At 37.7% G+C, this 26,296-nt stretch overlaps 1 protein-coding gene across 4 annotated transcripts in view; it reads right to left on the bottom strand.

Annotated features, from left to right (window-relative positions):
• Nucleotides 1-26,296, bottom strand: part of RALGAPA1 (Ral GTPase activating protein catalytic subunit alpha 1) — a 278,398-nt gene that overhangs the window by 109,921 nt on the left and 142,181 nt on the right. For all 4 annotated transcript variants that reach the window (XM_079767517.1, XM_079767520.1, XM_079767518.1 and 1 more), the window contains exons 27-31: nucleotides 25,396-25,454; nucleotides 22,196-22,304; nucleotides 20,791-20,901; nucleotides 10,367-10,435; nucleotides 12-146 (exon numbers count right to left, since the gene is read on the bottom strand). In XM_079767517.1, the coding sequence (XP_079623643.1) occupies nucleotides 12-146; nucleotides 10,367-10,435; nucleotides 20,791-20,901; nucleotides 22,196-22,304; nucleotides 25,396-25,454 (483 nt within the window). The remainder of the gene's footprint in view (nucleotides 1-11; nucleotides 147-10,366; nucleotides 10,436-20,790; nucleotides 20,902-22,195; nucleotides 22,305-25,395; nucleotides 25,455-26,296) is intronic.

Genomic DNA, 26,296 nt, shown 5'->3' with positions numbered 1-26,296 from the left:
AAGAAGTTTACCTTATAAATGCAATTGAGGACTGACTTTTCTATTTTATCATTTTCTGCTCCTGTAGCATGGACTGGTTGGAGCAGTGTCTTTAGGGGTAAGGCCATGATCCAGTCCAGAAGGCACAGAAGTAAAGATACCACCAACTGTAACAACAAGAAGATCATTATTATTGTCAACTCATAAAGTAAGAGTGTAATACTTAACAGAAATTCACCAACTAATTTTTTGGTTAATCCTCACCAGGATATTTCCCCTCATTGATTTTAAGAGAGAATGGAAAGGAGCGATGGGGTGAGGGTGGGGGTGGGGGTGGAACAATTGTGCAGCACTTGGGAAAAGAGAGAGAGGGAGGGAGGGAGTAACATCGATGTGAAAGAGACACACTGATTAGTTGCCTCCCGCATGTGCCAACCAGGACTGGGGATTGAACCTGCAACCCAAGTACATGCCCTTGACCGGAATCAAACCCAAGACCCTTCAGTGTGCAAGCAGATGATCTAACCCATTGAGCACCACCAGCCAGGGCTCACCAACTTATTTTTTGTTTTCCAAATTTATTTCAGAAACTATCAATCCTAAATTGCAACATTAATATTTATCTAAACCTAACATTTAAGATGTTTTTATTGTGGATTTCAGTGCAAGCACAATGAAAGATAATAAAATAATAAAAACAGGAATGTTAAATTTCTTTAATTAAAACACACATTAAGCTTAAAAAACAATAGGCTTCAATTAGCTATTCTTATTTAACTGCTCAAGGAATGAAATACAAATGAAAAGTTTTAGTCCATACATATTACAATCACTTCCACATTCCTCTTCTTATTTAATACCTCACTGAATACCCTGCCAGAAAGACTAGACTATCTTAACCATATTCTGAAACTGTTACTAATTTTTTAAAATAAACGTTTCCACTGGATACTTTTAAATTAATGGATGTTATAACCAAAACACCTTTATCAAAATGTGGAGTAAAATAGCAGTACCTCTGTGGCCCATTTTATTGTACAAGGAATCACAATCAGTGCCTTAGAAGCATTAATCAAGTAGCAGTAAGTGATCTGTTGGTTTTTAGACTGAAAGAATAATTTTCCAACTCAAGGAGTAACGCTGGTCTAAATCTCCCAACATAGCCTCCAAAAGAACAATAAAGAACAAAAAGAACCAATAAGACATCACAAAACCAGTAAGATATCACAAAACCTAGGTTTAACCAGATAACAGAACATCCAAATTTCAAATTATGTGTAAGTAGAAAGTATACAGAAATCCCAGTAAGCTTTTCCCCATTCTCCTAGTGTAAGCTTTCATGAAGAGGAAGGGCAGTTTGGGGAAAACTGCAAGAGAAAAGGGAACTAGGTACAAACCTAAAAACCACTCAGAAAGAAAAAGACCACCCTAAGTGTGAGTACTGTGGTACTGACCACCACCTGTTAATATCAAACATTAGAGTAAAGGTAACGAAGAGCACTAAAAGAATTGCAATGCCAAAATATAATTCCTGATGGATTTAAAGGCCACAGAGAAAACAGAATTGCACTGTTAAACTTAATTAACTGAGAACTAGAACTGTGGACTGGAACTAGGAATACTATTAGAGAAGAATGTAGAAAGATAATGCCAGAAGTAAAAGGGAAAGAAAAATTGAGATGCATGACAGAGAAGCATGAAAAAGAGGTAGGTGAGATAAAAGGTGACAAAAGCAGGGTTAGAATCCTGAATGCAATTTTTCATTGACTATCACGTAGTGATAAAAAGAACTATTACAATAGTCAGTGTAAGGAGACAGAATAGAACCAACCAACCAACCAACCAACCAAACAAACAAACAAAAGACAACAAATAACAAAAAATAATTAAAGAAAAAATAAGAGATCTCTACCAGAAGATTCAAGAAATAAAAGGGAAATTCAAACCCAGATTAGGAATACTGAACAACGAACAAGGAAGTATATTATCTGACCATAAGAAAGAAGATTCCTCTGAGGAAGAACCTGGAATTCTAAAAGTGAAGTGAAAGCCACCCTAAAAGTATTGGGAATAAATAAATTACCAGGGATAGGTGGAATACGTGTAGAATTACTTTAAGGCACAGAGACCCAATCTGTCAAAATTCTAACAAGAATATGTCAACAAATATGGAAAACAAAACAATGGCTTAAAGACTGGAAACATTCAATATATATTCCAATTTTCAAGAAAGGAGATAGTAAGGAGCATAGTAAAGTTAGTTACGTTTTGTAGACTACAGTGAAGCCTCTGATTGCATCGATCAAGCTATGGGTGCTCTGAAAGAAATGGGCGTGCCTCAGCATTTGTTTGTTCTGATATATAACCTACGTTGTGCACAGGGAGCCCTGGAGAGACAATGGTTTCTTATAGGCAAAGGTGTCCTACAAGAGTGCATTTTATCTCTGTTTAATTTGCACGCAGAACATATATGAAAAACTGGGGTAGGTTCAGAGAAAGGACTGAAAATTGGTGAAAAAATATCAATAACTTAAGACATGCAGGATAATTCCATCTTACTGGCAGAAAGTAGCAATGATTTGAAACAATTTCTGATTAAAGTAAAAGAAGAAAGCGCTAAAGCATTCAAACATTAAGAAGACAAAAATCATGACTATAGATGAAATACACAACTTTAACATTGATAATGAAAACACTGTAATTGTTAAAGATTCTGCTTACCTTGATTCAGGAATCAATTCAAACAGAGACTGCAACCAAGAAATCAAGGAAAGTTGGGGACTTGGAAGGGAAGCAATGGAAGAATTAGAGAAGATCACTAAGAGCAAAGATGTGCCATTAGAGACCAAAGCTAAGATCACTTACACCCTCCTATACCCGATTACTATGTACAGATGCGAGAGTTGGAGTGAAAAGGGCTGTCCAAAAAATTGATTCATTTGGAATATGGTGTTGGAGGAGAGCTGCACAGATATGCTCGATTGCCAGAAAGACAAACCAGTGGGTTCTAGAGCAAATTAACCTGAAACATTGCTGGAAGCAAAAATGACAAAACTGAAGCTGTCCTATTTCGGGCACATCATGAGAAGTCAGGGTTCTTTGGAAAATACAATAAGGCTGGGAAAAACGGGAGGGGGCAGAAAAATAGGAAGGCCAAATATGAGATGGCTTGACTTCATAAAAGAAGCCATAGGAATGAGCCTACAGGAGCAGCACAGGGCTGCTGAGGATAAGACATTGAAGACATCACTCATCCATAGGGTAGCCAGGAGTCAGAGCCAACTCAACAAACACGTATACACATTAGTGTGAGAATACCAAAAAAGTGTACTGGTAGAATACTGAGTAGAAAGAAAGAAGTTAAAAGTACACACAGGAAAGGTAATGTTTTTTTTGGAAAATAATGTTGAGATGGAGAGAAATGCTTTGGAAAATGTAGTAAAAAGAGAAATTTAGGATCCTGCATGTCTTTTTTTTTTTTTTTTTTAATTTTGGACCTATACTTCTTCTCCTACTTAAAAGGCATCATCCAATTAAGACACTGTTCTTTGTTAAACTTCCAGAAAAGAAAGTTCTTGAAGTAGTAATCTTGTAAACCATCCCAAGTGACCAAACTTGTCCACAGATATGCAGAGGTAGTATTCATCTATACAAAACTACTACAAAAAGAAAACATAAGGATCTAAGCAATTCAGCTGACGCACCCCTCCCAATAATCCAATTATGAAACAAAAGAAAATTGTAACGCAACATCCTAATTTAAATATTTCCAAACAGGTATTTAGATATAGGGAACAAAGAAAACTCCATCTTCAATCAGAAACTAAAAAACTAAACAGAAATAATCAAGGAAAGAATGAACTCAAGTCAGGAAAAGAAAAGAAAGAAAAAATCATATTAGAAATGATGCCTCAATTATAAAATGCCTAAGGAAGAATAAATTTGAAAAATAAAAAACAAAATTTAATAAGGGACATTGAAGAACAGTGGGAAAACAAGAGAATAAAAATGAGATAAAAAAGTAAAGTGTCAGAGAGAAAATGACTAAAATAGAAGAAAGAGAATATCCAATTTACATATAAGAAGTCTCTAAAATCTACATATATAAAAGGCCCACCAGATGCCAGGACAAACTGACCTCCAATAATGAACTCTTAATACATATCCTGCTAAAATTTCAAAAGTTAAGACTTCAAAAATAAATAAAAAAATATCCTTAAGGCCTCCAGGAAAAAAGATAAAATAATTTAAAACTGGCATCAGACAGACTTCTCAAAACAATACACAGCCCAGGCAGATTCGGTCTCTGGTTGGGATGCATATGGGAGGCAACTGATCGATGTTCCTCTCTGACATTGATGTGTTCTCTGTCTCTCTTTCTCTCCCCCCTTTGCTGTCTCTTTAAACAATCAATAAACATATCCTCGGGTGAGAATAAATACACACACGCGTGCACACACACACACACACACACACCCCCCAAAACATTAAAAAAAAGATAATAAAACAACCTCAAGAACAGTAAGGACTCGACAGCTAAACAAGCTGTTTTTCAAGTATCAGGGTTATAGAAAAAGTTTTAAATATGCAAGAGCTTGGGGACTTCTGTATTCATGAGTCCATCTTGAAGAATAAAGATGAACTTCATCCAACCAAGAAGTTGACTGAGGATGTTCAGCAAAAAGATTAATGGCGAATATTTGCTATATGTAATTATACTGGGGTTGGCAAAGGTAGGTGTACAGTTGCATTGTGACATTCTTTTGAGTTAATAAAGCTATAGTAATAATCATAATCTGCATGCCTTTTCATACCAGCAATTGTAAACCTACTTTTGCCAACTCCTGTAGAGCTAAGATTAATATATAAAAGTGAAGATGAGTGTGGATGAGTCATTTGTTAAATGTCATATGCTGTATGTTATGTGTAGAAATAAAGTAACTAAAAATGGAGGTGAAGAGAGAGCAAGAGAAAAGTAAAATAAGATCATTTATTAACATACAAGCAATAGATAGGAGATAAAGAATATCATTCAATAATCACTAGCCAGATAGTAGGAGATTAAGTAAGAAAGCAAGGGGAAAAGCCATCCAAATTGGAAAAGAAGTAAAATTGTTTATATGCACAGATGACATGATATTGTACATAGAAAACCCTAAAGACTCCATGAAAAAACTACTAGACTTAATAAATGAATTCGGCAATGTAGCAGGATACAAATTAATACCCAGAAATCTATGGCTTTTTTACACACCAATAATGAACTCACAGAAAGAGAAACTAAAAAAACAAACAAACAAACAAACAAACAAAAACCCATTTACCATTGCAACAACAAAAAAATTTAGATACCTAGGAATAAACTTAACTAAGGAGGTAAAAGACCTGTGCTCAGAAAACTACAGGATGTTGAAAAAAGAAATAGAGGAAGACATAAACAAATGGAAGAACATACCATATTCATGGATTGGTAGAATCAACATCATTAAAATATCCATACTACCCAAAGCAATCTATTGATTCAATGCAATCCCAATTAAAATACCAATGGCATATTTCACAGATCTATAACAAACTCTCCAAAAATTCATATGGAATAAAAAAAGACCCTGAATAGCTACAGCAACCCTGAGAAAGAAGAACAAAGTTGAAGGGATCACAATACCAGATAGCAAGCTATATTACAAAGATACTATTCTCAAAACTGCCTGGTACGGGCAAAAGAACAGACATACCGACCAATGGAACAGAACAGAGAACCCAGAAATTAACCACAGCCATTATGCTCAATTAATATTTGACAAAGGAGGCAAGAACATACAATGAAGTCAAGACAGTCACTTCAATAAACGGTGTTGGGAAAATTGGAAAGATACATGGAAAAAAAAATGAAACTACACCACCAACTTACATCATACACAAAAATAAACTCAAAATGGATAAAGGACTTAAACATAAGACAGGAAACCATAAAAATCTAAGAAGAATCTGTAGGCAGCAAAATATCAGATATGTCGTAGCAATATCTTTACCAATACAGCTCCTAGGACAATGGAAACTAAGGAGAAAATAAACAAATGGGACTACATCAATATAAAAAGCTTCTGCACAGCAAAAGAAACCATCAACAAAACAACAAGAAAGCCCACTGCATGGGAGGACATATTTACCAATGTTATATCTGACAAGGGTTTAATCTCCAAAATTTACAGGGAACTCATACAACTTAACAAAAGGAAGATCAAACAATCCAATCAAAAAATGGGCAAAGGACCTAAATAGACACTTTTCGAAAGAGGACATACAGACGGCCAAGAGAAATATGAAAACATGCTCGAAGTCACTACTCATCCGAAAGATGCAAATTAAAACAACAATGAGGTACCATCTCACACCTGTCAGAATGGCTATCATCCACAAAGCAACAAACCACAACTGCTGGCGAGGATGTGGAGAAAAAGGAACCCTTGTGCACTGCTGGTGGGGATGCAGACTGGTGCAGCCACTGTGGAAAACAGTATGGAGTTTTCCTCAAAAAATTAAAAATGTAACTCCCATTTGACCCAGTAATCCCACTTCTAGGAATATATCCCAAGAAATCAGAAAGGATATATGCACCCCTATGTTCATAGCAGCACAATTTACAATAGCTAAGACTGGGAAGCAGCCTAGGTGCCCATCAGCAGATGAGTGGATTAAAAAACTGTGGTACATATAAACAATGGAATACTATGCTGCTGTAAAAAAGAAGGAAGTCTTACCATTTGCAACAGCCTGGGTGGACCTGGAGAGCATTATGCTAAGCGAAATAAGCCAGTTGGAGAAAGGTAAATGTCACATGATCTCACTCATTTGTGGAATATAATGAACAACATAAACTGATGAAAATAGAGCCAGAGTTATAGAAGCATTGAACAGATCGTCCAACCTAAGAGGGAAGGTGGGTGGGTGGGTAAGAGATCAACCAACGGACTTGTATGCATGCATATGAGCATAACCAATGGACACAGACAGAAGGGGGGGTGAGAGCATGTGCCGGGGGGTGGGAGCGGCTGGGGAGAGTTCAATGGGGGAAAAAGAGACTTATGTAATACTTTAAACAATAAAGAATTAAAAAAAAAGAAAGCAAGGGAATAAAGACATTAAAATAAGTATACATATAAAGATAATCTTACAAGAACAAGCTATAAAATTTCCGAATACCAAAAGGAACTTAAACAAAAGAACAAGGGAAACACATCATGTAGAGGAAGAAGCAAAGAAAATATAACATAATTTGCATATTAATCATAAAGTGACAGATGTGAGACCAAAAATATAAATCATATCAGAATGGGTTTAACTTGCCTAATATAAGAAAAAGATTTTCAGTTTGACTCACATAGCAAGACCCAAGTATATGTTGTATTCAAGAGATATAGTAAAACAAAAATGATTCAGAAAGGTAAAGATATACCAGACAAATTAGAATTTAAACCCAAAAGCATTAATTCAAAATGATGATAAAACATTTATGATTATATATGTATCAAATAACCCAGTGACTACTTTTATAAAGCAAAAGCTGCAATAGATGCAAGGAAATATAAAAACATTAATAATGGGAGACTTCAACATACCACAAGACAGATCAAGTGAACAAACTATAATCCACATGAACAAAAGTTACTTGAGAATCTCAAAAATGTTTGACAATACTAAAAGGGATCTTCTTACCAAGAGAGTTTGAAAACTGCTAGTACAGAAACTCAAAAACAGACCAAGTAGTTATGGAACTTGATTATTCACTAGAAGGCAAAGGTGAATTTTTTATTAAGTAGAAATAAGAAATCTGATAATCCATTGGGAAAAGCAAACATTAGATCCCTATCTCAAAATACAACAAACTCCAAATAAATGGGGATAAAGATGCAAAAATGAAATCATACAAATACTAGAAGAAAACATGAGTGAATTTCTCTTGACCCAGCATTCAGTGAAAGCTTTTCTACCTATGATTCAAAATCAAGACACAATGAAAGATTGATAAATTGACTATATAAAAAAATTATTTTCCATAACCCCACACATGAAACAACAAAAAACCCACCATAAGCAACATCAAAAGACAAATTAAAAAAGGGAGAAAATATATGCAAAATATATCATAGAGTTAATATCACTAATATGTAAAAATTTCAGGGGAAAAAATCACCAAAATCTGTCAGAAAAGGTAAAACAATATGAATAGACAATTCACAAAAATAAAAAATATAAAAATTAAGGCATTATTAAATATGAGAAGATATTCAACCTGACATAAAAAAAGAAAGGTACGCTGGCCATGGTGGCTCAGTTGATTGGACATCATCCCATGCACCAAAAGGTCACCAGTCTGATTCTCCGTCAGTGCACATATACAGGTTGCAGGTTTTATCGCTTATCAGAGTGCATATAGGAGACAACCGATCAGTGTTTCTCTCTCACATCGATGTTTTTCTCTCTTTCTCTCTCTCTCTCAAAATCAGTAAAAATTTTAAAAATTAAAAACAATGAAAAATCAACAAATGTAAATGAAAACTACACTGAGATACCATTGTTTTCCTACCAATATGGCAAAATTGTTTTTGAAAAATGACACACACTGAGTTTAGGCTCTGAGGAAATAGAGACTCTCATAGTTTCCTTGCAGAAACACCATTAACAAAATTACATATCAATTTACCTTTTGACCCAGCAATTCCACTTCTAGGACTATATCCTGAAGACCCAAACCCAACAATGTTAAAATAAATATATAGGTACAAAGCTAGTCACTGCAGCATTGTTTATAATTGCAAAATTCTGAAAATAATCTGTATGTTTACAAATAGGATAGTGAGTTGAATAAATTATGTTACATTCAGACAGCTGTAAATAGGAAAAACCAAAAACATAGAAGATCTTTATGAACTGATTATGAAATTTCCAGAATATACTGTAAAAAATTTAATGTACCAAAAAAAGTGTAATAAACAAGGAGAGAAAAAAACATAGATGTATCAGCTCATTTATGCAAAAATAAAGGATGAATAAACCATAGATTAAAAAATAAAAAGCAACAGGGATAGGGTGGTGGTGGTGGTGAAAAGGACCGTAAAATGGAATACAAACAGAAGAAGAAAAAAAGACCTGAACTGTATTTCAAATGAATTATATAATCACACTGAGGTGAGGAAGGGGGAGGGAGAAGTAACCCAAATAACTTTTATTATTTTAAAAAAATCTTTATTGTTGAAAGTATTACATAAGTCCTGCTTTTTCCCCCCATTAACCACTTCTAGCCTGTCCCCACTCTCCACCCCAGGCCTTCATCCTATAACTTTTAAACACAATTTTTGAATTATATACTACATTCATGGTAAACTACACAAAGGCATAGGTTAATTCTAAAACTGCTTTCATTTTCCTAGAACTGCACAAAGTAAATATATTGTGGATAAAGGAAGCTAAGTTTCTCATTGTTGGAGCAGTTACAAACATGGAAAGGGGAAAACTAGACTGAACCTTGTGGTGTTAAGTTAGAATCAAAGGTGTCAGGATAAACTCATGATGTTTTAATAATATAAGACAGTAAAGAAATATATATATACAGGGTGTCCCCCCCCAAATATATACACACTTTGAATAACTATAAAGGCATAATGGGTGAAATCTGAGAAGAAAGGAACATCAATTGAGCTGTCAGCTGTTAAATTAAGTGTGCATTCATTTTTTGGGGACACCTGTATAAAATACACACACACACACACACACACACACACACACACATAAAATATATATATTTGTGAGTATATACATATTATCTACTTTCTAGCTCTATCTGCTGAAAGGGCCTAAAATAATGACAATCCAATGACATTGTACACACCTAGCTCCCAGATCTTAATTTCAAAATAATTATACATGGATAGAATGTCCTTCAATGTTCCTTACAACCCGAGATTCAAAGACTTTATCAAATGACCATGATTAACTTAAAATTTGGCTGAAAATATAACTTGTTACACTTAATAGAAAGCTATATCTTACATTACAGTCTATTTTAATTAATAATTTTTATTGTTGAAAGTATTATATATGTCCCACTTTCCTCCCTTTAGCCCCCACCCCCTGCCCCAGGCTTTCATCACTAATTGTCTGTGTCCATGGGCTATGTATATACACATACAAGGTCTTTGGTTGATTACCTCATACCCACCCATCCTCCCCTGCCTTCCCTCTGAGATTCCACACTGTTCCATGATAGTCAATTTTAAATATAAGATGAATTAATGTTTACCATATAAATATATATAACTTTGCAATTTTAAAATATAAGTATTTTACTATGTAAGAATATTAAGTAGCAAAAAAAGTTTTTAATTACCCTCTTGTCCATTTCATAAGATGAAGCTTCTGTACTTGGCAAAAGATGGGTAATAGTGGCTATCAGAATCTATAGTCAAAAAATAAAAAAAGAAAAGAAAAAAAAAAGCACAAAATATATTAAACTAATGTTCATTATAAAACATTAATGTTAATGTAAAAACAATATAAAATCTATTGCTGCAAGGTTATTCTGAAACATTAACACTGTTACTTCAAGGTAATTTTTAATGTGTAAGCTTTTCAAGTACATTAACTATCAATTATTTACAATCTTCATGTATAGAACCAACATTATATATGCTGTTAACTATGAATGGATTTCTCACAAACTCAACTCATGAATCAATATGTATAAATACACAGATAATATATGTTCTAGTAGAAAATTAAAATATATAAAGAAAAGCAAAAAGATGTATAAAAATCATCTGCAATTCTGTCACTAACGATATCTACTCTACTCAACATATTAGGTATAGAAGGAATATACCTCAACATAAATAAAGGCCATAAGTGACAAGCCCACAGCTAATATAATATTCAGTGGTGAAAAGCTAAAAGCCTTTCATCTAATATACAAGGAATACAAGGATGTCCACAATTGCCATTTCCATTCAACATGGTACTAGAAGTTCTACCACGGCAAGTGGGCAAATAAATAAATAGCACCTGAATCTAAAAGGGAGAAGTACAATTATTTGTTTGCAGATGACATGATCTTATATATAGGAAACCCTAAACACTGCACCAAAAAATTGTTACAAATATAAATGAATTCTGTAAAGTTGCAGGATACAAAATCAAAATACAAAAATCTATTGCATTTCTATACACAAGCAACAAACCATCACAAAGAGAAATTAAGAAAGATATCCCCATTTACAGTAGCATCAAAATCAATAAAATAGGAATACATTTAATTAATGAGGTAAAAGACCTGCACACTGAAAACTATAAAGCACTAATGAATGAAGAAAGACAGTACTATATGATTCCACTTATATGTGGAATCTAATGAACAAAATGAACTAACAAAGTGGACAGACTCATGGATACAAAGAACAGACTGATAGGGGGTTGAGGCCTGGGTGAGAAGGGTGAAGGGATTAAGAAAAAAGAAAAGAAAGACTCATGGGCACAGCAATTTTCACCTTTTCATTTAAAGGAAGCACTCTATAGCTTCTCTTTGGCATATCTGAATTGTCAGCATCACTATTCTTACACTTTGCAGGCTTTATTAAGTAAAATAAGGTTTCCTGAACACAGGCATTAGGATACCATGACAGATGATCCAATAACTGTGATGGCTACTAAATGAGTAATGGTTGAGTAGCGTGTACAGTGTGAATATGCTGGACAAAGGGATGATTCATATCCCATTGGAGAAGGACAACGTGAGTTTTTATCATGCTACTCAGAACAGTGTACTATTTAAAACTTACTATAAATTGTTCATTTCTCAAATTTTCCATTTAATATTTTCAGATTACAATTGACCATGAGTAATTAAAATTGCAGAGAGCAAAACTGTGGATAAGGGAGGACTACTGTAAATGAAAAGATATTCCATGTTATAGATTGGAAGAATTAATATTGTTTAATTGCTCATACCACCCACAGCGATTTACTCATTCAATGAAATAAATTCCAATGGCATTTTTCTCAGAAACAGAAAAAACTATTTTAAAATTTGTATGGAACCACAAAAAGTCATAAAGAGCCAAAGCCATCTTGAGAAAGAAGAACAAAGCTGGAGGCATCACACTTCCCGATTTCAGGTTAATTATAAAGCTATTTTAATAAGAACATGATGGTAAGGTACACAGGCACATAGAAAAGCAGATCAGAATAGAGAGCCTATACACAAACCCACACTTACGGTATATGGACAACTCATCTCTAACAAGTGCACCAAGAACACACATTGAGGAAAGGAAAGTCTCTTCTATAAATGGTGCTGGGAAAACTAAATAGCTACATACAAAAGAATAAAACTGCATCCATATCTTATACCACTCACAAAAATTAACTCTAAATGAATCAAAGACTTAAGTGTAAGGCCTGAAGACATAAAATTCCTCGAAGAAAACAGGGAAAATGATTCTTGATACTGGTCTTGGCATTGATTTACTGGATAAGACACCAAACGCATAGGCAATAAAGCTAAAACAAACAGGCCGGGACTACATCAAACTAAAGAGCTTCTACAAAGCAAAGGAAACAATAAAAATTAAAAAGGCAACCGATGAAATGGGAGAAAATATTTGCAAACTATGCATCGGATGTGTGGTTAGTATCCAAACTATATAAGGAACTCATACAACTTAATAGCAAAAAAACCCAAAAACCAAATAATCCAATTTTAAAATGGGCAAAGGACCCAAATAAACATTTTCCAAAGAAGACATTGAAATCATTACTAGCTATAAGAAAAGTGCTCAACATCACTAATCACCAGGGAAATGCAATTCAAAAGCACGAGAAAGCACCTCACATCTGTTAGGGCTATTTTCAAAAAGACAAGAGATGCCCTAGCTGGTTTGGCTCAGTGGATAGAGCATCAGCCTGTGGACTGAAGGGTCCTGGGTTCGATTCCAGTCAAGGGCACATGCCCAGATTGTGGGCTCAATCCCCAGTAGGGGGCATGCAGGAGGCAGCCAGTCAATTATTCTCTCTCATCATCAATGATCTCTCTCTCTCTCCCTCTCCCTCTCCCTTCCTCTCTGAAATCAATAAAAATATATTTAAAAAAAAAAAGACAAGAGATAACAGATGTTGTCAAGGATTTGGAGAAAACAGAAGCTTTATATACTATTGGTGGAAATATGAACTAGTACAGTCATTATGAAAAACAGTATGGCAGTTCCTCAAAAAATTAAAAATAAAACTACAAGATAATCCAGCAATCCCACCTGATGGAAATGAAATCAGTATCACAAAGAGATATCGGCACACCCATGTTCATTGCAGCATTATTCCCAATAGCCCAGATATAGAAACAACATAAATGTCCTTCAACTCACAGATAAGGAAATGTGGTATCTATATGTATAAAAGCCTAAGTGACCAACCGAATGACAAGAACAACTAGTCAACCAGTCGCTATGACACACACTGACCACCAGAAGGCAGATGCTCAACGCAGGAGCTGCCCCCTAGTGGTGGTCAGTGCACTCTCACAGCCAACCTCCCACAGCCCCTCCCCCTGGCTGGCCTCCCACCCCCAATCGGCTCTGATGGGGGGCTGGCCAGCCAACCTCCTACAGCCCCTCCCACAGCCCGCCAAACTACCACAGCCCCTCCCCCTAGCCAACCTCCCATGGCCCTTCCCCCCCAGGCCAGTCGACCTCCTGCGGCCCCTCCCCACGGCCAGCTGACCAACCTCCCATGGCCCCTCCCCTCTGCTGGCCGGCGCCCAAATAGGCCTTGATCATGGCCAGGCCGAGGGCCCCACCTGTGCATGAATTCGTGCACCAGGCCTCTAGTATATACTAGTATGTATTCAGCCATTAGAAAAAGAAGGAAATCCTGCCATTTTTGACAACATGGATGAACCTAGAGGGCATTATGCCAAGTGAAATAAGCCAGATAGAAAAAGCCAAATATTGTATTGTATCACTTATATGTGGAATCTAAAAAAATATTTAAAAGCTGAGACAGAAAGTAAAATAGTGGTTGCCAGGGGCTGAAGGAAAAGAAGGAAAATGAGGAAATGGAGGTCAAAGGGTACAAACTTTCAGTTATAAGGTTAAGTGATGGGGATCTAGTGTACAACATGGTAACTATAGGGAACTATATGGTCAGTAATGAATATCTGAAAGTTGCTAGAGTAAATTTAAGTATTCTCATCATAAAAAAAAGTTAACTGTGCGAAATAATGAATGTGTTAATTATCTTGATTTTGGTCATGGTTCCACAACATCAGGTTATGTTGTATACCTTAAATATATATATCTGTCAATTATTCCTCAATACATTTGGGGTGGTGTAGAAACCTATCCTCTTGTCTTTCTAAAATGTTTATGTATATACTAGAGGCCTGGTGCATGGATTCGTGCACCGGTGGTGTACCTTGGCCTGGCCTGCACCCTCTCACAATCCGGGACCCCTCAGGCGATGTCAGACTGCCGGTTTTGGCCCGATCCCCATAGGCCAGGCCAAGGGACCCCACCAATGCATGAATCCATGCACCCGGCCTCTAGTATGCATATAAGATCTTTGGTTAATCTCTTCTTGCCCTCCCTCCTCTCCCCTTCCCTCTGAGATTCATCAGTCTATTCCATATTTCCATGCCTGTGTGTTGAGCATCTGCCCCCTGGTGGTCAATGTGTGTCATAGCTACCGGATGAATGGCCAAACGGTCGCTTAGGCTTTTATATATACCAGAGGCCTGGTGCAGGTGGGGTCCCTCAGGGTGGCCTGTGGGGATCGGGCCGAAACCCACAGTTCAATGCCACTTGCAATTCCTGCCTGCCACTCCCGCTTATCCCAGCCCTGCTGTGCCTGCCGCGGGCTTGCACCCAAGTCAGTGCAATACTGGCTTGCACCCAGTCAGTCCCTATCAGGAGAGGCTTGTGCCGCCACAGCGGCACTCGCCAGCTGTGAGCCCTGTATCTGGCACCCATCCTGGGGGTGGCCGGGACGCGATCAGCCCTCTGGGCAGGCAGTGGGACACCCTTGCTGGCCTGAGATCCGGATCTGTCCCACTCATGTTCGCACCGGTTGTCAGGAGCCCCCTGGTGGCCACTTTTATATCATTTCTTCCTTGCGGAGCATCTATGGAGGGGAAGCGGCCATGGTGCCCGAGGCCAGTGGCACTGTTGGGATCATGCCAGCAGCACTGGTCTGTCGGTGCCTGGCCCATTCTCTGGAGATTAGACCTGCAGAACTACTGAGGGATTGAGTGGCTGCCACCAGGCTGGTGAGCCACCAGTACAGGTCTGTCAGCTGAGTGGCATTCCTGCTGTGGGAGCGCACTGACCACCAGGGGGCAGCTCCTGCGTTTAGTGTCTGCCCCTTGGTGGTCAGTGTGCACCATAGCGATCTGTTTTTCGGCCACTAAAGGCTTTTATATATATAGACTAGAGGCCCGGTGCATGAAATTCATGCACTGGGGGGGGGGTGTCCCTCAGCCCAGCCTGCACCCTCTCCAATCTGGGACCCCTCGGGTGGGATCGGGCCTAAACCAGCAGTTGGACATCCCTCTCGCAATCCGGGACTGCTGGCTCCTAACTGATCAACTGCCTGCCTGCCTGCCTGATTGCCCCTAACCACTTCAGCCTGCCAGCATGATCACCCCCTAACTGCTCACCTGCCAGTCTGAATGACGTCTAACTGCTCCCCTGCCAGCCCGATTGCCCCCAACTGCCCTCCCCTGTCAGCCCAATCACCCCTAACTGCCCTCGCCTGCTGATCCAATCGCTCCCAACTGCCCTCCCTTGCAGGCCCGGTCGCCCCCAACTGCCCTCCCCTGCTGGCTATCTTGTGGCAGACACCTTGTGACAACATGGGGGCGGCCATCTTGTGATGACACAAGGGCGAGACGCCACCTAGGCTTTTATTAGTATAGACTAGAGGCCCGGTGCATGAAATTCGTGTATGGGGGAAGTGTCCCTCAGCCCAGACTGCACCCTCTTGCAATCCAGGATCCCTTGGGGAATGTCTGACTGCTGGTTTAGGCCTAAACCGGAAGTCGGACATCCTTCTCACAATCTGGGACCACTGGCTCCTAACTGCTCACCTGCCTGCCTGCCTGATCGCCTCTAACCACTCTGCCTGATCACCCCTAACTGCTCACCTGCCTGCATGATTGCCCCTAACCACTTCTGCCTCGGCCCCCACCGCTACGGCTTTGTTGGGAAGGATGTCTGGAATAACATCTGGAAGGTCGTTCAGCTGTCCGGTCTAATTAGCATATTATGCTTTTAATACACACACACACACACACACACACACACACACACACACACACACACATAAACATATCCTATATAATAAAAGCCTAATATGCTAAGTGTCTGGTCGTCCAGTCATCCATTCAACCAATCAAAGCGTAATATGCTAATGGTATGGCCGCTCAACTGCTTGCTATGACGTGCACTGACCACCATGGGACAGATGCTCCAACCGGTAGGTTAGCTTGCTACTGGGGTCCGGCTGATTGAGATGGGCTGGACATGCCCTGGAGCCCTCCTGCGGTCCCTCCCTGGCTGGCCAACCTCCCACGTCCCTCCCTGGTCCTGATTGGGCACCAGTGGGGTCCCTTGGCCTGGCCTGTGCCCTCTCGCAATCCTGGACCTCTCGGGGGATGTCGGAGAGCCAGTTTCAGCCTGATCCTGCAGACCAGGCCGAGGGACCCCACTGGTGCACAAATTCGTGCTTCAGGCCTCTAGTGTGTGTGTGTGTGTGTGTGTGTGTGTGTGTATATATATATACATATATATATATATGTATGTATAAGTATATATATATATCTCCATACATTTACATGTACATTTATGTGGCTTTAAATTTACATACACTGAATAGTATATGAATAAATTTGATACAGAAATATCAAATGGTAACAGACATTATTAAAAGAGAAAATATAAATATAGTGTGCCATTTACCCTAAAAATCTCTTTTTTTAAAATCCTCACTTGAGGATATTTTTTTCTATTGATTTTTAAAGAGTAAAGGGAAAGGGAGAGACACAGAGAAACACTGATATGAGAGAGACATCGATTGGTTGCCTCCCGCATACCTCCCTACCAGGGCTGGGAGCCTGCAACTGAGGTACCTGCCCTTGACCAGAATCAAACCCAAGACCCTTCAGTCCGCAGTCTGATGCTCTATCCACTAAGCAAAACCGACTAGGGCCACCCTGCAAATATCTTGATCACATTCAATTTTTTATATGCTTGTTAAAAATGTACAGGGGATAAATTTATTGTAAGCTATTTTTTACACCTCATTCTGTACATTGGTTCCCGAATGATCTGCCTCTGAGAGTCAGCTCCTTTTCGCTGGAAGCAGGCTGGCGGTGGAGAACTCGGGACCTTGGACACAGCCTTGGGGTGCTATATGTTTTTATAAATTATTGATTTAATGCATCAGGTAGAAAAAAATCCTCAAAATATCTACACTAATAAAAGAGAAACATGCAAATTAACCATCACTCTGCTACACCCACAAACCATGCCCACCAGCCAATTAGGAGCGAGTATGCAAATTAACCGAACCAAGATGGCAGCCGGCCACAGAGCTGGAGCAAGCAGGAGGCTTGGGTTGCCCTGGCAATGGAGGAAGCCAAGCTTCCTGCCCTGGCTGGCCCTGGCCTCCGCTCAAGGTTCCAAAGTTTCAATTATAGAAGATAAATAAATCCTAGATACTTGCTTCCAGCTGGCCCTGGCCTCTGCTAAAGGAGGCACTGAAAAAAAAAAAAAAAAAAAGGAAAAGAAAAAGAAAAAGAAAAAAAGGAGGGGCTGGGACCTTGGGTCGCTGGGGGGTGATCAGGCCAGGATGGGGCAGCAAGGGCCGTTGGGGATAAGCAGACCAGCAGGGGGGCCAGCTGGGGGTGAGCAGGCCATCAGTGGGGGTCAGTTGGAGTTGAACAGGACAGCAGGGGGGGGGCAGTTTGGAGTGAGCAGGCCAGCAGGGGGCAGTTAGGGGTGAGCAGGCTGGCAGGCAGAGTGGTTAGGGGCAATCAGGCAGGCAGGCAGGCAGGTGAGCGGCTGGAGCCAACAGTCCCAGATTGTGAGAGGGATGTCTGACTGCCGGTTTAAGACTGATCCCTGTAAACTGGCAGTAGGACATCCTTCGAGGGGTCCCAGATTGGAGAGGGTGAAGGCCGGGCTGAGGAATGCCTCCCTCCCCCGTGCACGAATTTCGTGCACCGGGCCACTAGTAGTGTATATAATAAAGGTTTACCAGTAGAATCTAGTATATTAGATGCACCTGCTTAATAATGATAATAGAACTGAGCCTCTATTCCTAACTATGTAAATAGGTAACAATTAGTGAAATGCTCCATTATTTTGGAATTCTAGTCCTACATTCAACTAGAGGTGAAGTATAATAACTCTTCATGTTTAACTGTAGCTGTTGGCCACTATAAGGCACAGTGAAGCAATTTGCAACAAATCTTCACACTTAAGTACTTAGGTAAGTATTAATATATAAACTGATAAAGAAAATAAGGAAAAGGATTTGAAGGCTTTCAAATAAAAAATAATCTGCTTAGAGAACAAACTTAATTTTCAAATAGAATAAGCAATCTTAAAGGGTAAAATTTTCAAATGTTTTCATACTAGCATACAGATGCACATTCACATTTATATCCAGTTATCATATTCCCATTGATAATAATAGCTGCAGCAAACATTTATTAAAATTTATGTATCCCCCATCTTAATGGCAAAAAGTGTGAAGTGCTTCATATATATTTTTTCATTAATCTTCAGAACAACTCTGTGAGATATATACTTTTATCCCAAATGTAAAGATAAGAAAAAACAGAGTTCAGAGAGCAAAGTAACTTGTTCATAGTTACGAAGTTAGCATGTGGCAGAGTCATGGCAGGTGTGTCTAACCCTTAAATCCAACCTCTCAACCTACATTAAACTCAACCAATATTTATTTAACAGATTCTACATGAAAGTGATACCCTTGTCTTTAAAAAGTTTAGAATTTGTACACAAATATATTTACTGTTATAATAGAGGCTGGCGACGTGGTTGCGTGGGGAAAAGCCTGAACTTGAACACTTCCCTGTCAGCTGTGACTTTACGTAGTTACTAAATGCTCAGTCCTCTCATCTTAAATTAAGGAGGGAGAGGAAGATAACTGCTAATCTTAAGAGATTTTTAAGAATTAAATGAGATAACATATGGAGATGACTGGTGTATTAGCTGGTACATAGTAGGTGCTTAATAAATATTAATTACCATCTTTCCTAAAAATGTTACAAGAATATGAAGAACAATAAATTCTGGTTAGAGAGAACTGGTAAGCATTTTAATTTTTTTATGAGATGGATTTAAGCCAATAATTGAAGATGGGATGTAAAGAGGAAAATCAGAGCACTTCAGGTAAGAAGAGAGTGAGGGGTATGTTTAGTCAATATTAAGCCAACTCAGGTGCCTGGACTACAGTGTATTTCAAAGGAATATGTACATGATTCTGAAAAGATGGGTTGGGTCCTCATCTGAAGGCCTGGAAAACCCCAGCTAAATAATGTGGATCTTATTTTATAGGCAAATGAAAACCACTCAAAAGATTTTGTGTTTTTTCAGGTAACTGACATAATAGTCATGTAAATGTGAATGACAACTTGATAGGGAAGAGCTCAGAAGCCAGGAGATCAATTAGGAGGCTATTGTAGTATACTAGAGGCCCAGTGCATGAAATTCGTGCACTTGGGAAGGGGGAGGTTCCCTCAGCCTGGCCTGCGCCCTCTCGCAGTCCAGGAGCCCTTGGGGGATGTCCAACTGCTGTGGAGGCGGGATAGGCTCCCGCCACCGCTGCTGCGCTTGCCAGCCATAAGCTCAGCTTCTGGCTGAGCAGCACTTCCCCTGTGGGAGCGCACTGACCACCAGGGGGCAGCTCCTGCATTGAGCGTCTGCCCCTGGTGGTCAGTGCGCGTCATAGCGACCAATCCTTCTGCTGTTCAGTCGATTTGCATATTTGCCTTTTATTATAGGATTATATAGGACTAGAGGCCCAGTGCACAAAATTCTTGCATGGGTAGGGTCCCTAGGCTTGGCAGGCGATCAGGGCCGATCGAGGCCTTCCAGCTGCCAGCCGGGGCCTCCCTTCCCCGGCTTCCGGCCACTGGCCAGGGCCTCCCTTCCCTGGCTGCCAGCTGCTGGCCGGGGCCTTCCTTTGTTCTGTGCTGCCCCCTGGTGGTTAGCGCACGTCATAGCAAGTGATCGAACACCCAGTCTCCCGGTCGAACTCCTGAGGGGACACTTTGCATATTAGCCTTTTATATATATAGATCAAGACAGAAATAATGAATGGATAAAATAGTTCAGATATGGTAGAAAGTATAGAAGACATGGAATTAAAACAAAATAAAAACTATAAATAATTAGCTGAAGAGGTAAGAAAAATAATGAATCAAAATAATGTCCTGATATGGTAGTTGGAGGGATGGCATGTTTTCTTAACCTAAGAGATGAAATGAAGCCAAATACACATTCATACAGACAATGGCAATTATAAATTTGCAGGTAGCATTTAAAAACAAGAACACAATCTCCTAACATAAAACATAAAGGAACTGTCATGAACTTTTGATACTCAAAAATGCACATTGGGTTGCCATTATTTGCTTGTGCAAAATTTGAAGAAAACTATTAAATAATTTTATATTTCAAGGTATCCAAATTTTAAAACCTTAACAAAGGTCGTTATGAGAAATAAATAAAAATTACTTACTTGAATAATTTTCAAGGGAGAATCAGGCTGGTAAATCTGAAGTCTAGGTATATAGTGAACCAGCATGTGAAGCATGTTACAAGCTACATGGGCTACTGTTTTATTAGTAAACTGTAAAAATAACAAAAGAAAAACACATAAAAATTTCTTCCTGAACTGTTATGCATCAATGCATTAGCTGCTGAAAATTTTTAAACTTTATATTTTTTGTCATTCTATATTTATAAAGTGTTTATTAAAGTATTATTAGGAAGATAAATATACAGCTGCAAAAAAAAAACACACAACTCATTGCAAAGACACAATTTTATTTTTCCTTTGTAATGTTTGTCCTCATTTAAGCCTTATTCCATTTTCTCTTACCTAGATTTTTACAGCAGCTTCTAATCTTATTACCAATCTTTACCCATTCAAATCTACTAGACACAATAATTCCAAAATAATCTTCTGAAGAACTCCTCTGATGCTAACATTCGATATGCTTAAAACTCTTAAATGACTCCCCAGTGGCATAAAGTCGTGCTTTTTATGCTTTTCTCTCTATGACCAAATCCTACCCACTCTTCAAGCCCTGACCAAATGTTTCCCCTTTCCCAAGTCTTTTCTGGTTCCTAAGTCAAAGTGATCTCTGCTTCCTCTGAACTCAATCAGCAGTTTGCATGCACCACTCATTTGGTTATCTCAGCTTTTTATACTTTATTCCTCTTATTTTAATCTTTTTCAGCATCAGATCATTAATCTCTTGAATCTAGTATTTACAATTCTTTTCATTCTGGTATCCCTTACTCTGCCTAACAAAACACCTCAAACAGTATATGCTCAGAATTATCTGTCAAATCGGTAATATCTGTACATTGTATCTTTAGAGTCCTATACAAATAGTGTAATATAAGTCTTAAGACAGAAAAAATATTATGCATCTGTTCAGAAACAAAAAAATATATCCATTTATACATTTAGAATCTTCAAATAATTAGTTTATTTCTGAACAAATCTTATTTTGGCCACAAGGAGGGGCATTTAACTTGAATGATAAAGTAAAAAAGTTGAGCAGTTCAAGAATTCAGAAGTAGTAAAGATCAAATAGTAGGTTACAAAATCACTGATAAAGAAAAAACAAACAACCCATGTTGTTAAATGACTGGTTTCCTTTTTAAGAGCCACCCATACGTTTCCTATGGACAAAGCCAAATACATAAAAAGATGACTAGGACCACTCTTGAAGAAAAAGTCAGGAGCAAGGAAATAATGTAATAATAAATTAATGAAAACATTTATTAAAGGGCACAACCTATAATTAACATTTGGAGAAAAAATAATCATGATTCTATACTATTTTAATATATTCCACTAAACAGTGGTTTGTTGTGTGTGTTTTTATTTGTGTGTGTGTGTTTTTTTTTACCTTCAAGGAAACACATATTACATTCAGAGCTTCCTTAATTTGAGGATGATGAGACTCATGGACTAGTTCTTCACAAATCCAAATACCTAAACTGCAAAGTGCTACACATCTGCAAAAGAGGCAACCAATAATGATACAAATAAAAATGTATGCGCTTTTAAAGAAATGAAACCACCATCACAACCAAAACACCCACAACTAGCCAACATAGAATGAACATGGGCACTGTTTAAATAAATTGATCAATTTATTACTTTGTATGTTAGCTCTTTTTAGGAAGAGAAAGGAGGAAAGCACATCCCTAAAACTTTAAATCTAATTTTCAATTATAACTTATTACCAAAATCAGAGGCAGAGATAATATAAAGGATTTTTCTAACAAACCCATATTAAGAAATTGATATTTTCATAAAGATTCCCAAATATGTACCCTGCTTTCAAAAAGGAAAGGATTTCATTTGATTAACTGATAGCAGCAAAATGAACTTAAGCAAACTACAAACTCTTTAAAAAACAGATTAGGTACACAAATAAAATGTATATACTTCATAAAGGGATTCCAACAGAAACAGAACTTGTAGAATTTTTGTTCTGTTGCCTAATGTTTTCATATTCCTATTTGTACTGTTTCAGCTTGAAGGGAGTAATTTGTGATCACAATCAGTGGAATTCCATTAGTGTGTTCAAATATAAGCTTCTGATGAAGAATATAATGGTTTTAGGAATAAAAAAAATTGACTCCTTCTAGGATCCTAGTTGTATACCTGGCATGTCCTGGTACTGATATTCTTAAATTCAGCAGAATGCTAAATTTCAGAATAATTCAATGCAGAAACATTTTACTGAACACATTGGATCAGAAGTTCTTCAGCCCTCTCTTTCAGTCTAGCACAGTGTCAATGCTATAAATTGTTTACTATCAAAACTACCAGAAAGTCTTCTAAGCAAGTCTACTGCTTTATTTCTTCTCTACTATTATCTACTCATGAATCTTAGATAATAGTATTTATAGATCTAAATAACCAAATTTCATTGTTAGCAGTAGAAAGAGTTGTAATCATCAAGTAACATTAAAGTCTAAAACGTGAGGCCAAGTTCTCCACGGATGCAGCTAACTAAAGGCACAGACTGGGAGTACAACTGTTTAACAGGTTTTTTTCCTTTTTCTTTTGTGATCGCACACCTGCATACACAGTTTCCTACATTCCTAAAGATGTCCAAATAATCTATATCATTCCCAGTATGGCTCAACTCTCTGCTCCATATCAATTTTGGGGGTATAAGCGTCTAAGGCCTATTCTTAATAAAAGCTATTGTGTTAATGATTCCCAAGTCTTTCTGGGGATCTATATTTTAGGCTTCAATATTCTTTACTTGAGAGGCAACATAGTTAAAAAAACACACAACAGGCAGAAAATCTAGAATCTGAAGCTCTAGGTTCAAATGTGGTTCAGCTATTATTATTTATGCATCTAATAAGGCTCTGAAGACAAACTATCAAGGTTTTAATCATGGCTCTGCCATTGCTGAGTGATAGGGATAATTATTTAAATACTCTGGGCTCCTATAATAGGGAGGATTCAAATTGTATCTATCTTCTAGAGTTGTTACAAATGAGGTAATAAAGTATTAAGAGCAGTGCCTGGCACTTAGAAAGGACTTAGTAAATGTTAGTTTTCTAAGACATCGGTTTCATGCTAGCAAACTTGGAAGAATGATGGTCCCATTAATTTCTTAGAATTGTGATGAGGAATAAATAAAACAATATAATAAGAAAATTCTTGCAAACTCAAAAGATTGTCATTATTAACATAGAAAATACTAGAGAATTAATATTCAAAATGATCACATTTGAAGGTAAAGCTACCAGAAATGAAAATATGGTATAATGGAAAAGACAATGTCATTTTCTAGGGATGTCCAGTATTAAAATGAAATTAAAATAAAAATTTACTCAAAAAGATTTGTGGTTTTTTAAAAATATTTTTTTATTGATTTCAGTGAGGAAGGGAGAGGGAGAGAGAGATGGAAACATCAATGATAAGAGACAATCATTGATTTGGCTGCTTCCCTCATGCCCCCTACTGGGGATCAAGTCTGCAATTCAGCCATGTGTCCTGACTGAAATCGAACTGTGACCTTCTGGTTCATAGGTCGATGTTCAACCATTGTACCACACCGGCCGGGCTCAAAGAGTTTTGTTTTTAGTTAACTTGACTATTAAGTAAGAAAAATATGGAACTTAATTAAAAAGCTGGAGCTATGTCTCATTTAAGCAAACTATTCATTTTACATTATTTTTACTAGTGGAAAAAGTAAGAGACTTAAATTAGAATTAATATTCAAATGGTCAAAGCCATGATCTGCACTTTCATTAACCTGGGTCAAAAAATATGTATGTAGGTAATTGGAAAAGAGAAAGCTTTGCAGAGATGTAGGTCAGAGGAGGAACAACACAGGCTATTTTTGAAGCTATGACATTCTATTAGAATTAGATTCAAGAAATATAATATTGCCTGAATTAATGATATTTTGGGGATGAGAAGAAACATATGATACTGGCAACCATGTGATAAATCTCAACCTTTTTTAAAAAGGTTTAGTAAAACAGAAAATGACAAGTTTTTGCTTCTAAGTAAGGCATTTAAAAAAGAAAACATTCTAAAATCTTATATTTATTATGTAATACACATTATATAATATGTTGTATATGTAAATCACATATATTAATAGAATATATTACTTCTATAATATAATAGAAAATCCTGATCCAATATTTATTAATATCAATATATACTATTTTCTTTAATACATTACTTTCTATAATAAAAATATTTTATTTTAATTCAATTTAAGTAACATTCACTGGGTAACTACTACTACAATTCAAGGTATTGCAGAAGAGACAGTGAATATATAATCTAAAGGGAAAGCAAAATATATTTAAATATAATTGAAAAAGTCATTTTCAATACTGAGGGTAAAGATAATAAAATGGGTGACTAATATTTTATCTTTTTAATGAAAAAAGGTTCATATTTAAATCATGAAAAAAGTATTTAATCATACAAATAATTTAAATTTGTAATTCAGAATAGCTTTTGTGTATCTGAAACAATGTGGACTGCTAAATAATCCAACTTCTAAAGTGAGATTGCAAACAGAATAGTTATAACAAATCTTAAGAATATCTGACCTACCGTGCAGGACCAGAGGGCTCATCTCTTGCTGAGCTTAATACAGTTTTGATTATAAGTTCCTAAAATAAGGAGAAATAGTAGCAATAAGAGTTCATTCATTAATTCAATAAATATTTATTAAATGGCGACTATGCCAGGTGCTAGGAATACTATATTGAAATAAAACCAACAGTCTTTGTTCTCATGTACATACTTTTAATAGTCTAATATTACTCATAAAATTAGCTAAATAAATAAAACAATGGTATGGTCTGAATGTCCCCTCAAAATTCTTATGTTGAAATCCTAACCTCCAGAGATGATGGTATTAGGATGTGCTTAGGTCATGAGGGTGAAGCCTTTATGAATAAAATCAATGATCTTACAAAAGAGACCCCCACAGAACTCCCTGGCTCTTTTTACTTTGTGAGGACACAGGGAAAAGGCCCAGGATGGACCAGGAAGAGGACCCTCACCTTAAAACGACTAAGCTAACCCTTTGATTTTGGACTTCTCAGCCTCCAGAAATATGAGAAATATTCTTTTGTCATTTTTATAAGCTACCCAGTCTGTAATATTTTGTCATAGTAGCCAAAAATAACTTTTTTAAAAAAGGCTTATAAACAACTAGGCCATTTGGGGACCTCTTGGGGGATGTCCAACCACCAGTTTAGGCCCGATCCCACAGGATAGGGCCTAAACCGGTGGACGGACATCCCTCTTGCAATCTGGGATGGCTGGCTTCTAACCACTCACCTGCCTGCCTGCCTGATCACCCCTAACTGCTTCTGGCTGCCTGCCTCCCTGATCGTCCCTAACTGTCCTCCCCTGCCAGCCTGATCTCGCCCCCAACTGCCCTCCCCTGCTTGCCTGATCACCCCTAACTGCCCTCCCCTGCCAGCCTGGTTGCCCCCAACTACAC

The sequence above is a fragment of the Cnephaeus nilssonii genome, assembly GCF_951640355.1.
Source record: "Cnephaeus nilssonii genome assembly, chromosome: 4".
Lineage (NCBI taxonomy): Eukaryota > Metazoa > Chordata > Mammalia > Chiroptera > Vespertilionidae > Cnephaeus > Cnephaeus nilssonii.
Note: the sequence above shows the minus strand (reverse complement) of the source record. Positions and strands in the feature narration are given on the sequence as shown.